The 18,222-nt window shown below is 38.2% G+C and overlaps 1 protein-coding gene across 6 annotated transcripts in view; it reads left to right on the top strand.

The window, feature by feature from the left end:
* The window catches only part of plce1 (phospholipase C, epsilon 1), a 124,160-nt gene that overhangs the window by 49,560 nt on the left and 56,378 nt on the right, over positions 1–18,222 (top strand). For all 6 annotated transcript variants that reach the window (XM_036141807.1, XM_036141812.1, XM_036141808.1 and 3 more), the window contains exons 6-7: positions 7,901–8,088; positions 9,634–9,776. In XM_036141807.1, the coding sequence (XP_035997700.1) occupies positions 7,901–8,088; positions 9,634–9,776 (331 nt within the window). The remainder of the gene's footprint in view (positions 1–7,900; positions 8,089–9,633; positions 9,777–18,222) is intronic.

The raw sequence follows: 18,222 nt of genomic DNA on the forward strand, positions 1-18,222 counted from the left end.
CTAAAAAAGGCATTTGGTCTGAACACAGCGTTAGGTTAACAAAATTTAATATGAATAAACCACACATCTTCCAACCAAAGCAAATTACCACAAATACTCATGTCAATCACAGTGGTAAAAGGGTGATGGTTTTGACACGTTTTGGCCACAGAACCCGGGTGCCTAAGATCAAGCGCTTCTCTCTACAAAATGGAATAGAAATACATTTATTGTCCCTCAGTGGGAAAATGCCAAAAAATTGTAGAGTCAAATGTGAAGCTATCAATTTGAAAGTTGAAACTTTGCTATAATTGGGCCGTCTCCGAACAATAATACTAGACATTGCCGCAGATTAACAACAGAATGGCTGAAATAAAGAGTCAATGTATTGCAGTTTTGCAATGACTCAAACCTTAAAAGACCTTTAATACAGTTCAATGCCCACAGACTTCAATGAAGTAATGCATTGTGGTGAAGAGAATTGGGCCGAAATTCCTTCAAAGTGATGTGAAAGACTGTTAAAGTGATACAGAAAAGGCCTAAGTCGAGTTACTGATACTGAAGACAATTTTCAAGTAATATGGGGTTTACACTTTTCCATTGCAGCATGTTTCACACTCTAAACTTGAGGTTGGATTTAAATAATCTTGTTAAGTAACTGACTTTTATTATGACCTGATAACTAAAGGCCCTAAGCTTAAAGGTGAGTGTACTTTCTTTTTGCCATTCTTTTGTATTGGTTATACTAAAATTACAATAAAAAAAATCCACTTATTATTTTAATTCTTGCATTTATTGTCACCTACTAGCTTTGTTTAGTTGTATTAACGTTACGCTGTACCCAATACATGTTTATGCACACCAGGGTTGTTACGATGCAGATTCTTGATACCAATACTAAGAAAAATATTCAATAATATTTTTGATATAGTGACAATTTTTGGGAAGGCAAAAGGGTCTTTCTAGTTAAGAGAAAGAAAAAAAATTACAACATTAGGGAAAATCCAATACTTGGGGGACAAGTCAACACTCGTTTAGGAAAATCTACATTTTAAAACTTTCACTTTCCTTTTGGGCGAAACGGAAGAAAAGATAACAGTTTGAATATCCTTAATGGATGTATGTACCTTTGATTCAGTTCAGTAATTATTTATTGTAGTTGCTAATCTTTAGTGTGTCACTGCATGATTCCATTTGACTGTCAGTTTGATGTTAATTAACATAAATTTTACTACTGAAGAATAAATCTAGGATCATTTTATGATAAAATAAATTGTCTTCCAACACAAACACGGATCTGCTGCATACAACTTATTTATTCTTTTTATTTATTTATTATCTAAACGTACTCAGCAGCTGCTCTGTACTGTTTCTGTTTTTCGGTCTGTCTTTCTGATAAGTTTGCAGAATATTTTCGTTATTGATCGACTACAGCAGCAGGACGAGCTTCTATGGGTTCCTACTTTTTTCTGCTCTAAATGTCTTCTTCAGTCTGGGTCGAGCATAACCTGTGTTTCTATTTGCTACTTTAGCGTCTAATAGCTTTACAACTAAACTGATTAAGGGTTTGCATCGGTTTTTATCGTTGTTTAATATATGATAGCTGACTGAGCTGTCAGCTGATCAACATTTTGCTGTTTTGATTTGTTCCGCAGTAGGACGGAGCGGAAGCGCATCTCGACAGGGGAGCTCAGACAGATAGGACACTGTCACTGGCCTGTTTGTATCTGTGAAGCTAATATCTAAACTAATACTGTTAGCTTATTTCGTCCGGGAGGTTTACTATTTTACATATGCAGATAAAGGAGCTTTACTGACCTTTTTTATGTTGTTCTCAAACATTTAGTATCATAGCGTTAGCTCGTAGCCTTAGCACAGCTAGCATCACGCATCGTTCGGCATGTGTTTATTTCCTGTCGGTCTGCCTCATGGGGAAAGTTTCTTTGAACAATTTTTCTTTGTTTGTCTTGGCAGATAAAGAAGGTTGTATATGTTTTTTTTTCTGTGTTTTTTCTGTGTTTGACACGTTAGCTGAGCGTAAAACTTCAGCAGACGCTCACTGTTTGGGAGGGAATGGGCTGAGTCTCTGTTAGTGCTGTGCAGCTGCTGGAAGAAGTGCAACACTTTGGGCAAATGTAAAAAGGTCAGTCTATGCAAGGCGCAAGATGGCATTTTTGAAAGACTAATGTTCTTAGTATTGATTATATTGAAATATCAATTATTTTGACCATCCTAGTGCACATCAAGTCTGCATATAAAAATATTCTAAAACAATTCAGAACATCTGCAAAATTGTTTGAAATACATATTCAGTGTTACTGTGATCTTTGCTAAAAGCCTGACTTTAACTGTATGTCAGTCTGTTCTGTTTGTTTGTGTATGAACGTTGCTCTGTGTCGATCAGAAGAAAAACACCACATTCCCAGCAGTGTCCTTTGGAGTCCGTCTCATTTTTACATAAACACTTTGACCTGCAGCCTTTCTTGGTTCATTACTCCTCTCTGTCAAGCTGAAGTCCTCTGTGTTACTGTTTGTTATAGATGAGGAAGAGGAAGGATCGCGAGAGAGAGAATTGGCTTGAATTGGATTAAGAAAGCAAAGTCTTTTGGGAGAAATAAAATAATTAGTTTCTCATAGTTTCAACCTCATTTCATTATGCAGTAAAATACATCAATAAATACAAAAACAAAATCTGTTTTCCTCCCTGATTATGGCTACAAACTACAGCAGTTATTCCACTGTGTTTTGTCATTTTGATATTTGATAGTTGAAGCTTCAATTTACCTGATTAATAAATGTCTGTTTAGTGGAAAGACATATTTTAAATATCAATCAAACATCACTGTAAATGGGGGATTAGCTAAAGATGTAACCAGCATTTTAAACAGAGTTTTTTTGTGTGTGTGGTAATGTTTCATTTATGTAATTGTTTGTTTTTCAAGTTCAACCCCCTCCCTGTAGTCCTTTCTGTTCATAAACGTGCTGGCAAGCTGGTATGTCTCTTCTCCCCAGGGATGGCTCAGATCTGACAACAGCGAGGCCTACACCCCACACAGGAAACCCATCCCACTGAGACAGCTAGCTAGTCGAATACTACGGCGCCCTGGAAAAATAGTCATACCTATTGAACTTTTTCTCATTTTTCATGTTTCAACAAGACCCTTCTATGCGTTCTAGAGTAATTTTATGTGACAGAAAAACATCAAGTACTACATAATCGTGATGTTGAAGGAAAAATGACTGCAGTCAGGAATCAAAACACATCTAAAGATCTGGAAAGTAGGTTAAATTAGTCTGACTGGATGGTTAGTGTCTGTGAATATTAATTTTCAAGTCTTGTTACAGATGTGAAATTTAATTAATGTCTGAACTTTAACTGGGTAGTTTTAATAAATTAATATCCTTTGATCTAAATCATCCTGCTGGCAGTAAATCCAGGGTCTTTGCTGTACTGGAAGGTGAACGTCCACCCCGGTCTCAAGCCATTTGCAGCCTCTAACAGGTTTACTTCAAGATTTTCCCTTTATTTAGCTCAGTCTGTCTTCCTGTGAATTTTGAACAGCTTCCCTGTCCCTGAAAAAAGTATCCCCACATCATGATGCTGCCCCCACAGTGGAGTTGTATGCAGTGTTTGCTTTATGCCACACTTAACATTTTGCTTACAGACCAGAAAGTTTGATTCGGTTCTCATTAGTCAGATGAGCTCCATCTTCTACACATGACCCCTACATGGCTTGTGGCGAACTACAAACAGAAGTTAATGCTTTCTAACAAGTGCTTTCTTAAGAGTTCTTCGTAAGGACCAGATTTGTGGCACCAACAACTAATAGTTGACAGGTTCTTCCACCTGAGCTGTGGCTCACTAAGGCACCTCCAGGGTCATTATGCGTTCTGTTTTTGTTTTAGGGCATGACAGTAAATGGGGATGAGTTCAGAGTCTGCGCAATAACAGGCAAACGTCCAGTGACAATGCTTTTTTTTTAAAATATTGCTTCACTTTGTGTTCTTCACCATCTTGGTCAATAAAATCTATATCAGTTGCTGACATAAAAAAAAAAAAATGTTGGCATCAAGGGAAGGAAAGCTTTCAAGCGGCCTAAGAGCCAGTTGTTTTGTTTATGCATACAAAACAGGAATGCAGGGAGCCTAAAAAATAACAGCTTACCAAATATTGCATCCAAGCAGTCCTTTGTGATTGCTTTATATTTTATACGATGCAGAGGCGACTGAGATTTGATATATAATGCAGCTCTAATGCCCACATATGCACACCACACAGTTTAGACTTTTATTTGTCAAACTTCATCAATACCATGTATTTTTATCCATCCATCCACCTATCTATACCCACTTATTGGTGCAGGGTCACGGGAGAGGGGGGCTGGTGCTTATCTCCAGTGGTCATTGGGCTAGAGGCAGGATACACCCTGGACATGTCAACAGTCCATCATGAAGCTTTTATCGTTTTATTTTATTTTTTCCATCAGATCCTGATAATGTAGCTACCCTGAAAGTTGCGGCTGCAACATAAGAAACATAAGGAAAAGGTTCAAGGGTTTGAAAACTTTTGCAAGGCGCCACATCTGCACCACGTGCATTAGTGTGCCTCTAACATTGCTGCGTTACCAGTAAGTGATTATAGGTTTATTCCGAGTATAAAAAGTCTAAATAAATGAGTTAACACTTCACTCTCTTTTTCTCTGGTACTAATATTAAAAGCAACACAGATGCACACTTTTCCTGGCGATTGCATGGGAGCAGTATTTTCTCATTAAACTTGGATTGCCCTCATTTCCCATTTGGTCACCATTATTGATTTGGTCCAATTTTTGAAATATCAGCCCCCACCGGAGGCATAAATGCCCATTTAGAGTGCCACAAAGTGTTGTCCTAATGGCTTTTCTCTGAAATATGTACCAGGAGAGCCCGTCTGCAGGTTTACTCAAGGACAAAGAAAAAGTAAATTGTTCTCAATAAGTGTTTCCTTTTATGTTGGATGGATGTTGTTCCAAGAAATGGTTGACAAACAGGCAAACTGTAGGCGGTTTTCTCCTAGAGATCAAAATCGTTACTCTGTCAAAGCTCCTTTCAGATTTCCTTTTCTGTCTTTCTTTTCTCTCATGGCTTCTTTTCTAATCTGCTTTCGCTGTTACATATCTGTCTGTCACTCTGTGTGGACCCTTTTCCCACCTCTCCTTCCATCTGTTTTGTGCTGCAGTTATATTTCTCTGTGTTAATTATTTCTCTTCACACGTTGACTTCTGTTCTTCCTGGAGGAAATTGCTTCTGAGAATTACCACATGAGCCACTATGTTGGCCATGTGTTCTCTCCCCACTCCTCTTCTCCCTGTACTCAAATGTTGGCACTTCCATAGACCCGTCTAGGAAACTCGTGAAGTTTGCCGATGACACCACTGTTGTGGGTCTGATCCAGGACAGTGATGAGTTTGCGTACAGGAAGTGGATTAACTTCCAAAGAACTCCCCTCCCTCTGCCTCCCCTCGCCATCCTCCCTCAACAACTAGGAACCCCACTTTCTTGGGACCTGAGCTGGTTCTCACACATAGACACTGTTTGGAAGAAGGCGCAGTAGAGATTGTATTTCCTGCAGCAACTCAAGAAGTACAAGCTTCCACAGGAGCTGCTGTTCATCTTCATAACTGCCATTATTCAGTCTGCCCTGTGTTCGTCCATTGCAAATCGGGACAGGTCCAGACTGCGACCAACAATTAGTTCTGCAGAGAGGATAATCATGGCTGATCTCCATCCATCCAGGGCCTGTACGGGTCTAACCTGACCCTAGCGAGATGGATTTCGCTCCGCCTAGCTCCACTTATCCATCTGGAACAGATCCATAGGAATGGCGTTTCAGAAGGCTGGGCCTTATCAAAAATCCTTGCATATGATTGGATAAGCCACTTGTCTGTCATCTTTATCGACGTGCTATTTCAACCACTCACACCGAAGCTAACCCGTGACGCTAATAAGAGCGACGCAGGAAAAAACAAAACTTTTTTTTTTTCTTAATGTGTTTGTGGCTCTAGTGGCAAGCATTTTATTGACAGTGAGCTGACAGGAAGAGGGGGGAAGACAGGCGGCAAAGCGCCGCGGGTTGGAGTCGATTCCGGGCCGAAAGCGTCGAGGACTAAAGGCCTCCTAATATGGTTCACGCTAACCGCTCCGCCACGGCCGCGCCCCGGAAAACAAAACATGCCAAATCCGGTCGGGAGAAGGGCGAAATCATTGTTTCCACCAACAAAAGCCTTCAGAGCCGTTCTCTGATGTTCTTTTCATGAAACATTAGGTAGATTAGACAACACGGAAGAAATAGCAGCATCAATGTTAACGCTTGCTTCCTCGATGCGAGCCGCCATTGTTGTCTGAATCAAAACAGTCTCACGTCACGGTCGCTTCTCCACTACGTCACATCTATGAAACTGCAGCCCTGCGTCCTGATTGGCTGGACAATCAAATTGGTTGAAGAAATCACTCTCTATGGAAGAGGTCCCAGATGGATGTGAGTGAAACTAGGCGGAGCTAGGCAGAGCTAAGCGGAACGAAATTCATCTGGCTAGGGTCAGGTTAGTACGGGTCTGGGGTGAGGAAAAGGGCAGCTAACTTCTCTGCAGACCACACACATCCTGCACACTACGTGTTTAAGCTTTCACCCTCAGGTCGGCGCTACAGAGCGCTAGTGTCAAAAACCAGCTGCCACAGAGAGTTTCTTACCCCCTGTTAACACCTCATAGCCTGAGTAGTCAGCCGCACAAAACTATTTAATTCTATTTGTACTACCCACCCCCCCCCCCTCACCGCCATACTGTTTTTTTAAAATTATGCCTAATCTCTTTATACTGTGAGCGCTGTAACCCAAGTCTAATTCCTTGATTGTTTACACTATCATAGCCAGATAAAGTTAATTGTGAATAAAGCAGTGACTTCTGATTGAAATGTTTCCATCTAGTCTGGTAGTTCAGTGCGTAGTCATGTGAAAGGCTCCCATTTAAATAACCTTTTTTCACTAAGAAATGTTAATATCCTGTTTTATTTCTGATAATGAAAGTGATTTAAGTAGAAGAACAACAATTACCCATAACACCCAAACAGCTAGTCTGACTCCATTTAGCTTAACTAACTAAGTCTGCCCTAATTTTCATGTTTGAGATGATTTAGGGATTTATTACATGTGCAGCCTGTCTCAAGTCACTCCTAAACAGCTTAGCGAGACCAATTTTTTCTGGGCTTTTCATCGGCCCAGGAACATCCATTTCTCAATTACTAGCATGTCCTTAATGGATGTGCTGGTTCAGTTCTGCTCCAGTTCATCTTTTTTTCATTACACATGGTCTGACACGGGCTAGACCCTTGGTGATGCTCAAGCACTTTCCCTTTCGCCCTGGATGAAAAAAGTGCCCTTTCTGCTGGAGCCCCAATTTTTTCTGCTTCATTTATCAGCATTTAAAAATAAAAATTCCCCTCCCTGCCATTTTCGTGCAAGTTTTCTAGTTTATTCCTCACGAGAAATCACACGTTTTTGTTATATTTAGCTGAAAGATTTTTCCTTCAGTTGCTTTTCGTCATATTCTGTTTTTCAATATTGCTAAAATTGATAAAGCATATACCCAGATGTGTTAGAAAAACACAGAAAGTGTCATAGCACTACCTAATTTTACATGACATGCACATGTTTTGGTAATAAATATTGTACGAGAACACGGCGCACCAATCATTCCTCTCGGATTCATATCTTTAATCTTGTTTTGTTTAATAAAAAAGGCATGTGGTAAAATATTATTGTGTGTTGCTTTTTGTATACTGAATGCTGTTGCAACTTAGACAAGCAGCTTATAAATGATTGATCGGTTACATTTATCTGTGAGTTGCCAGTTAGTGATTTATTTTTCAATGGCCTTTTTGACAGGTTACCAGCTGTTTGCAGGACAGAGAAGAAACAAATCTAATTCATCCTTCCAGAAAGCTCCTCTTGTCTCGGTCTGGATGTACCTGTCTCAGGGAGTCTCTGTATCTACTCCACCTTGCCAGCTCACCAGGACCGGACTTGAAAACCTGCTTTATTCCTTCGTGTTATCAACCCTCTCATCCGCATAGGTTTGTTATGATTTTTATCTGCTGTCATTCTCACACTGCTCAGTTGCTAAAGTGGGAATTCTCAAAGTTTGGCCTCCTATCCAGATGCTATGGAGGCCCAACAGGTGCAAATGTGCAGCAAAAGACCAAGCACGCGGCAGACACATGAAATCACAAGCAAATGCAGTAGAAATAAGCCCGGCCACTAGGGGGAGTCGACCACCTAGTCAGGTGGGACCAGGGCCGCAGTAAAGACATTTATGTAATGCCCACAAGAAAGAAAAGGTAAATTTTTGTTCATGTCACATGGCCGTAATATATTACAATATACAGAACATCAGCATTTTTACGTAGGTAATATTAGCATCTTGTCTTTATTGAAAGTCTGATACCACATGACTTGGTGGTCACCTCCCCCTAGTGGTCTTATGATATTTGGGGTTTAGGAGACGTGGAATGCAAAATAGGAATAATTTTTAAAATCCAAACAGAAATTCTGAATATGCAAAGAAAAAATAAAACTCGATTGACCAGGATGCAGGTTTAGAAAACACACACGATTTGTAACTTTCTCTAGGTATCTGTAAGTTTACCTCACTTGTCTGGTTTCACTTAGGGTTCTGCTTACTTATTTAGTATAATTTTGTATGTAAAAAAAGGCATTTTAGTTTTTATAGGTATGAAAAATTATGAGGTTAATAAAGATAATGTTAAAATTTGGTATAAAACTAAAGTGCTTGTTTTGATTTACAGTCAAAATGACAAGGCTTTACTGTCAGATCAAATCTTTTTCAGCATAAAATACAGTTTGTTACGTGTAAATTGTAAGCTAATTTGTAAAAAGCTCATTACTAATTGTATCAGACCTTTGACCTTTTCTAGAAATTAGACTTGAATCTTTAAACAAGAAGTCTGATAACTGATACAAAATGAAACATTTCAAGATTCATAGATATTTAGATAACAGATAAAAATATTTCCCCGCTTGGATCATTTTGCTCTAGTTGCATTTAGTTGTAAGTATACAACTCTTTACACTGTATGAACACCATAAAGACAGAACACTGAACAGCTGCAGAGTAATAACTGTATAGATTATGCACAGATTACATATGCTAACCAATTGCAGCTGACAAGATCATGATGTTGAATCAAATCTTTTGTTCACATCTTGCATCTCCTGGTTTCATACAGTATAAATTATCGCTTTTACTCCCCAGTGCAAGTATACCCCATAACATGATGATCGGTATCTCAGACAGTCACATTTCATCTGTTTTCAGTTAACGCAGCGTTATTTTACCATAGTCATCTTTCTGGATAAATACTCTCTGGTCTATTATACCAGGAATTGGATGTATTCTAGCTGTGCATGACTACGTTTAAACGTTTCACTCAAATGTTACTGTTACTCTCGTCATGCAGAATTGGCGTTATCCCACAGTCAATAAGTTCCTATAAAATTGTACATAATGTTATAGATATTGTGATAAGGATAGCATGAGTTTTTATAGAGACTGATTCTACTGCTTAGTCTAAAATACCAAAAACCCTTTTCATTTCTAGATTATATCGCGCTTGTGACCAGAGGACACAGCTGTGTTCCCTGCTCTCCGGAGCGCTCCTTGAGGCCACGGTTTCTCTCGGGGCTCGGGCCGCTCTTCCCTTCTCATTACCCCAGTGCTGTAACGGCCACGCTGTGCTAAAAGGTGAGCAGTTCAAATGTACTCTTATGTTTGGAAACATGTTGGTGTGTTGGAAGGGACAAAACCTTTATAAATACCAATTATTTTGAGGTACAGTTAGTCAAACTTACAAATTGTCAATATAGAAAAATTATCCTGACAAGTCAAGGGCTAAACTATATTTTCTTGACTTTATTTTGATTGTGCAAATCCTTAGATATCTTCTTTTTTTTTTTTTTTTTGTTTAAACAATTAACAGTTAATTAACAGAATTTTATCTGTATTATATTATAATTCAATTGTATGTAATGGGATCTAAAATGGAGTTTGTGAATGGATTTTGTTGTAATTCAATTCAATTTAATTACATTTTATTTATATAGTGTCAATTCACAACACATCATCTCAAGGTACTTTACAAAGTCAATTCAATCATACCATCCAGACAGATTGGTTAAAAAGTTTCCTCTCTAAGGAAACCCAGCAGGTTGCATCAAGTCTCTCCAAGCAGCATTCACGCCTCCTGAAAGAGCGTAGAGCCACAGTGGACAGTCGTCTGCATTGTTGATGGCTTTGCAGCAATCCCTCATACTGAGCATGCATGAAGCGACAGTGGAGAGGAAAACTCCCCTTTAACAGGGAGGAAAGCCTCCAGCAGAACCAGAACCAGGCTCAGTGTGAACGATCATCTTCCTCGACTGACTAGGGTCAGGGTACATGTAATTGAGCGTGGCGCACCACCACGGCAAAATATAAGGCACCATTCCTTTAGAATAAAGCTCAAAAAATATATATGTCAAACAATATAAAGCATAATATATATATAGCCTATATTATTATGTATAGTCTATATTTGCGCACTTATATTAACCATAATCAGAGATTGAAATGAATTTTAATGCTTGCCTTATTTTGAAAAACCAACACTGCTTTCTACTTCCTGTCTGGTTGCCAAGCTGGCTAGCCTGGTGCACTGCTCTCAGGAGGGAAGGCAAACTGGAGACGACAGTCCAGTGTTGTCCATTTAGTGTCTTTGTTGCTATAGTTAGTGACTTTTCAGATCCCTCAAGCAACTTTCTTTCAAAAAGTGACTAGCAACAAGTCTAGCAACTTTTTCTGTAATAATGGTAGCTTTCCGTGAAAGCACCAATCACTGGGTTGCGGTAGCAGCAAGGGCTGCTGAGGTCGTTCCTACTTCCCTCAGCGCTGTCTCACAGGCACACCACAGCTGCTGCCTTGTCCTGAAAGCCCAGCGTGCACACACAGCTTCAATTACTCATTCACCTCGTTCACTTTGTGCGCCTCTGATAACTGTCTTTTTTGTACAGTTTGTTTTATGTAGTCTGGATTCAGGCAATGTTTGAAAATTCATAAATTATTCCATTCAGGTCATTTGTAGTTCCAAACACATTTAATCACCGTTTTTAATCACTTTTTGTCTTTGAAAAAGCTTCTTATTCCTACATCCTGGCGCACAAATGTATGAACAAACACAATTCATTTGAATTGAATTTGGACCCGACTGGATTGCATATTATTGTATATAAAGCAGGCCTGTTTGTTTTGAGGAGTGTGTTGAGATTACTTTTGGTATGAATTAGAACTATATAATTTAATTTGAAAATTTGAAAAATGTGCTTATTCTATGATTTTATTTCCAATGACAACAGTGGTGGGCTTCAGGTGTGTTATTGTAACTTACTTTCAACAGGGTTGATAATAATTAGATGTTGCATTTGTTGGAAAAAAAAGAGGTTAATACATAGAAGAGGCAATGGAGGGGCGTCTTTGGTTCTCAGTATTCCCTTGTGGTCTCCTGCTCTACTTTCTGCCCTTTTCCCACATGATACATCCACAGGAGGATCTGTCTTGTTTGGGATCTGCAGCTGATCCCTTGGCTTGCCCTTTCCTTTCCCTCCTTTCACGTAATTCCCTTTTTCCTCATTATACCCTCGTTTTACTTTCCATGACATCCTCTCATTTAGGCCCAGATTAAAAAAAGAAGTTTATTTTGGATACGGAAGACAAAAAAAGCTTTTGTGTTCATGTGGAAGCAGCTTTTCTGCTCTTTTATGAAAGCCATACCATAATCCATTTTTATATTTACCTTACTACTTGTAAACATTTCCAGTTCATTTAAAATATTTTTTTTTTTTTTTTTATGTTTTCCAGATTTTTGTTGTTGTGTGTTCATAATTGACCAGTGGTTCACAAACTTTGGGTCTTACATTTACAAGTCTGGGGTCTTGACATACTCTCTAGAAAGTCTCAACTAATTTGCTGCCTCTTCTAGTATTTCCCCATATTTACCTCCATCCATCTTTCCATTAACTCTTCCCTGCTTCCCTATCCCTGCTGAAGAAAAGCCTCCCCGCAGCATAATGCCGCCACCACCTTTCACTGTCTGAAGAGTGTGTTCAGGATGTCAGTTTTCCTCCTCCCAAAGTGTTTCCTCTTGAATCCGTTTGAATGCTAGACCTTTTTCAGATATTCATTCGTAAAAAACAAACTTTGCCATTCTTTTCTTTCCACCTCACAATTCCGTACTGATTTGTGTTGGTCTGCCGCCCAGAATCCGTATAGAAAGCGCCACACTTTGTGGTTGTAATATGAAGAAATGTGAGTAAAAAGAAACACACGCTAGCAAGGCACCGTAGGTTTGCCTGTGAAAAGTTAGAGAAAGTCATTCAAAGGTCATTTTCTTTTCTTGGGTTGTTAAAAAACCCCACCATCATGCTTGTTCCCTTGTTTCCCCTCTTTGCTTTTCTCACTCCACATGACTTCACTGTCCAAGCAGCCGAGTTGTTGCCGGGTTGTTCAGCTGGTAACTGTCCACCTTCTCCACAATGATGTTACGTATGACTTAAATGTAAGCTGATCCTGACATTAATTTCCACTGGCACAGAGCCAGGGGACAGACTGTCTCTGGCGAGATCACGGAGACACGCACTTTGGTGCACACACGAGCAATGAAAATTATTAATATCTGTATTTGTGTTCTATCTGACAGGCTGTGTCATCAGTCGTGTTAATAACTTTTTTTTTCTCGTGTTGTGCTAACGTTTATGCGCGTATTTAGAGGCAGGCGTTCGAACACATACAGAGTACTCAGCTCCAGCGTAACATTGTGTTCTGCTCTAGCGGGTGTTGCAGCAGACAACAGAGTCGGGGAGGTGCACATGTGGCAGCTTAGAAGGTGAAGGATTTGAGACACAGCAAGCATCAGAGACTCCCTGCACGATTTCCTCTCTGGAGCGGGTTTAAAATCAACCCAGACTCAGAACATGTTCCAGAAGCAGAACTTTGTTAGACGTTTACGTTGGTTTGTTTCATGAAAGAGTTAAACATCTCTAATGTGAAATGACAACCACCTGAGCTACCTTCATTTGAGTCTACTGATGGTGTTTAAACAAAGCGGTTTCTATTCTAAAGTTAATGTGAAAAAGTATTTACCCCCTTAAAAAAAAAAAAAAAAAAAAAAAAAAAGATTTCAAATCATAGTTTAATTTAGTGGAACTATAGGAACGCGACTTGTTCCTGTGTAACAAAGTTAATGCCCCCTAAATCTAATAACTGCTTTGCTATCAAGCCTTTACTATGAATGAGTGTTTTACATTTCTAGAGAGAAATTTTGGCCCACTTTGCTTTTCCAAAATTCTTAAATTTAGCCAATTGTATAGCTCCAATTTGCTATACAACTCCAAATCACCTTTCTTTTCAGCCAGTTAGAGGTGTATTTTTCTGGTGTGCTGAGGATTATTTTCCTGCTGTGTGTAACCCACGCACACTTGAGCTGGAGGGCATGAACTGATGATCATCCTTCAGCATTTTTAGGTTTTATGATTTACAGTCAGTTTTGAAGATCCTTAAGCAACAAAACTGTCCATACTCTGACACAACCACCACCGCGTCTGAATGTCGGATTGATGCATTAAAAAAAAAATACTGTTATGAAATGTAGCAGGATGCACACCTTCCAAAAAGTTCCTATTTTCTCTTATAAGTACACATAATACTTTGAGGTCATCAAGGTGTTTTCTTGTTGATAAAAACGATTTGGGATTTTGTTTTCTTTTTGGTCCTCAGGGATTTTCACCTCGTAAATCAATGATGTCATTTTGGCACAAATTTTTTTAATTTAATTTGTTTCACAGATTCTTTTAAACATTTGATCGGGATAATATTATGGTAATTGATACTCTTGACTCAAGTAGGGCGCTATAATTTCTTCCTGGATGAGCTGTCGATGCACACTTGGAGTAATGTTGGTTGGCTTGTCAGTCCGGCTCCACGTTTCTGTTTGTGGATAATGTCCCAAACCCTTAGAAATATGTTCTTAACCCTTTCCTGACTCAAAGATAATCCATGATATTATTTCTCATCTGATCTTCTATGACCTAAAATCTGTCTATGATCCAGTATCCTATAGCCTACTGTTTGTTGTCAGACAGGTTCTGTTTAAATTTATTCCTAATTGCTTCGGAGTGTGCCTTGTGAAATCGAATTAAAAACTGTGTTTAAACACAGGTGATTCATGACTTAATAAGGGGGCGATTAGTATTTTACTTCTAGTCTAATTGGTTTGGATAGTCTTTTTCCAATAAATTAAATTGTCATTTAAAAGTTGCATTTTGCATCATGTTTCATTTCACATTAAACTTTGCTACTGGTCTGATATATTTGATGTCACAAAGGGGAAAAAAAAAAAAAACAAGAATCTGTCAGGGGTAAAAATACTCATAGCACAGTTTTACTTGCTTGTTTGAAGAGGAGTGCAAAGTGCTGCGTTGTTAAGCAGCGTAGGAAAGGCTATTGACCATGTACAAGGTCAAAAAGTTTATGTTTTGAAAGTTTAATTATTCTGAAACTGGCCATCTGATGGAGTTTAATACTTGGACGGTGCTAGGATGGTTTTTACTTTCTCTCCATTTTTGGTATTGGTTCTCTCGTCAGTGTTTCAGTGTAATAACCTGCTTCTAATCTTTAAGGCTTCAGAAAAATGCTGCTTCTTTCACCCTCAATTACGATTATGCAGTTGAGCAGATGATAAACATGCTTTCTAAAGTACCAGAGGGAAGGAAAACTGAAGCCTTTCATTTCTCCTGAAAAGACAACTCAAGTTCAAGTGTTTCTCGTAAAAACTATTATTGGCATCCAGGATATTTTCTGTCCAGTTGAATAAAGATGTATTATGTACTTTAGTCATGTCGGCTTTCTGAACAGCTTATTGGACAGTTTCCTACACAACCATAGTGATAAAACGTCTCTGTCAAGGCTGACGAGATGCCGTCTGTTGAGAAATGTCACTTTTTTCTTACAGTCATATCTCATGAAAGAAGTTTTGGTTATCTTTTTCTTCTCTTGTCATTTATTTTGTTTTTCATTTTAAAAGATTCTAAATGAATTTCTCTGAGTTTGTTATATTCATGCGGTTTGCACTGTATGGGTTAGTCTCACGCATGTGACATGCAACCTGAAGAATTGGATTTTGTGTTTGATACCTGAAGTGACTGGATATTAATTTGCTGCGTAGGTCTACTTAAAATCAAGTTCACATCAACTTAAGCTGACATTAAAAATGATTCTGCTTTTCAGCCGTTGTTCTTATATGTATCCATTTACTGTGTGAAACGTTTTTTTTTTTTTAAAACCGTACTCAAAACTATACATTATAAACATAAAATATTGCACAAGCATTGGGCATAATACAGATGATTAATTAAAGCTACTTTCAGTCATGTAGGGATCAAAAAACAAACAGATACTCATATATTTAAAACCAATTGACCGTAAATAATGGAGTTTTTTTAAATAAATCAGATAAGTAACATATTGTACAAAAACGTAGTGAGACTTTATTTAAAGACATTACTGAATGAAGTATTTTATACCTAGATAAGCCTATTTTTATACATAATGTGTATCAATTCAAATAAATTGAATTGAATCCAGCTGGATCATGTTATTGTTGTCTGTTGAGGTAAAAATAGCAACGTTTTCAGATTACAGCAACAACTGACAGCTGTTTACATACACAAAAACAATCTCACAACCTGAAATAAATCTTATGAATTCTCAACATGAGTATAAAATAGAATACAGTAAGCACCATCTAAATCTTACTCACTTGTCTGCTAAAATGAACATGTTTAATATTGCATCTGATCCAATGTATGGGGAAGGTTAACATGAATATGGCCCGTCTGAATTCTGAGACTCTCGTCTGGTATGTTTGTCCCCTCAAACTGTGGCGCTCGCCAGAGTTTCCACGAGTGCTTGATGCTCTTTGTCATCTCGTCTGTCTGAAAAAAGGCCGCAGTCTGTGATCCTTCAGCCGGCTCCGTCAAGTGTGTGATCCCCAGCGTTTCACCTGTAAATCAAAAACCAGTCTGTTAGTGTGAATATGTAGTCTGTGAAAGTCCTGTAGTGTGGACCCAGCTTTACATTTATCTGAGACTGCGTTTTTAAAAGGTCATGGGTCCAGCAAGGCTAATCCTGACATTTAGTTTCCCAGCGATGCTCTCCAGCTCATTATGAAGGATTTCCCAGACTGGAAAGTCAGATTTAGATCCTCCAAGGTGCTCTGGGTCTACCTTTGGGTCTTCATCCTACGCGACCTCCTTGAAAAAATCAAAAAGCAGGTACCCAGGAGGCAACTTGACCAGAACAGACCTCTTTAATGTAGAGGAGCGGTTCTAAGCTTCTCTTGGATGGCCGGTTAAGGTATTTCAGCTTTTGTTTGTATCACAGTCTTGTTGTGATAAAAATGTCTTTTCATAGGTAACTCTGAATGTCATGGATAAATGACACAAACAGAAATGCATTCTCTCCAAAAAAAAAAATAAAAAAAAGCAAAGATGAGACCCTGAGGTTCCTAAACCAGATACCTCTTGTCCATGATTACACCTTGAGATTCTCTTCAGAATTCAAACAGGATTGACCACAGGTCCTAAAGTGTCCAACCTGCACTGGCAACTAATTCAGCTTTCTTTGGCCTGAGAATGTGGACACGGCTCCTCCTTCAGTTACACAAGTCCAGATAGGACTCATGCTCATCTCTGGCACCCACTAATCACCAGTTTTCCAAGAAACCATTCAGTAACTCATAGAGGGTAAAAACTTTTTCACTACCAGGAAAAAAGCCAAATTGTTGCTCCTGAAGCCAGTTTAATCTTTCTTTCATGCATTTTTTTTTTATTTTTTTTTTGCGGTGTATGCGCTCAAATATAATTATTTGTGAACAGTTGCCTGGTAAAAATACTTTACACTAAATCATTTTAGTATGATGGGGTGCTCTTTTGCTAGGCATCTGGATATTTTGGCTTTGTAACACAATGTAATTTATGGTATTTTTTGGCAAATGGGGTGGGGGGGAGAGAGAGAGAAATCAAGTAGATTCCTAAAAGATTTCCCCCCATTTGCTCCATTTTTGGTGTTTTTTTTATGCCTTTTTTGTGAAATTCTAGCACTGAATACAGTTTATATTGGCTTATTGTAAAACCAAGAAATATATCTGCAGAAATGCCTGAAAAACAAAAATATCCTGAAGACCTCTGGGATTTGGTAATAATAATGTCATCTGCAAAAGGCTGTTTCAGACTTTTGTTGAGATCATTTCCTTTGTAAGTTATTTTATTGTGCCGTACTGTTGAATAGGAAGTGCACAACTGAGTTTCAGGCTGCAGTCTTTACAAGCTCAATTTCTGTTTTTTTTTTGTTTTTTTTTGCTTCCGTGTTTTTTTTTGTCTCTGTTTTGCTCAGTCATCACTTTACATTGTGTTACAATCCAGTATTTAAGACCCACTGACAGCAAATGTTGTGGGGAGTCAAAGCAAAGGGAAGTCTCAAGGATTTCAAGATTACGCATTGTTTAGACGGACATTTGTTCTAAATATAGTCAATAATAAAAACATTGTGCTTTTTCTTTTTGGTGGGGTTGTCAGACAGTTTTTTAGTGGGTTAAAAATGTTCTCAAAATGTTAAAACACTTCATATGAAGTTACATATTTTTTTTACTCACTAATAAAAAGCAACGCAGATTCAATGTAACAAACACTGGTCATATTTCTGGAAAAAAAGTGCTGCAATGTTTTGCTAAATGTAGTGATTTTAAATGATTAAATTCAGCCGAAAATGCAATATATACAAGATTATCCCTGTTAATGTATTGAAACTTATATAGTGGGGATAGTAACCCCCCTATATCTATCTATCCATAACTATATATATATATATATATATATATATATATATATATATATATATATATATATATATATATATATATATAGATATAGATATAGATATATATAGATAGATAGATAGATAGATAGATAGATGTAGACATATAGATAATAGGACTGGTCTGAAATCAAAGAGCATTGTTCAGAATGTGTCCTTCAGAAAAATCGAATGATAGCAAAAAAATAAGATAAAAATAAATAGACTGCTATGGGATGTAGGCTTGCAA

This window comes from Fundulus heteroclitus, chromosome 10, assembly GCF_011125445.2.
Source record: "Fundulus heteroclitus isolate FHET01 chromosome 10, MU-UCD_Fhet_4.1, whole genome shotgun sequence".
Taxonomy (NCBI): Eukaryota; Metazoa; Chordata; class Actinopteri; order Cyprinodontiformes; family Fundulidae; genus Fundulus; species Fundulus heteroclitus.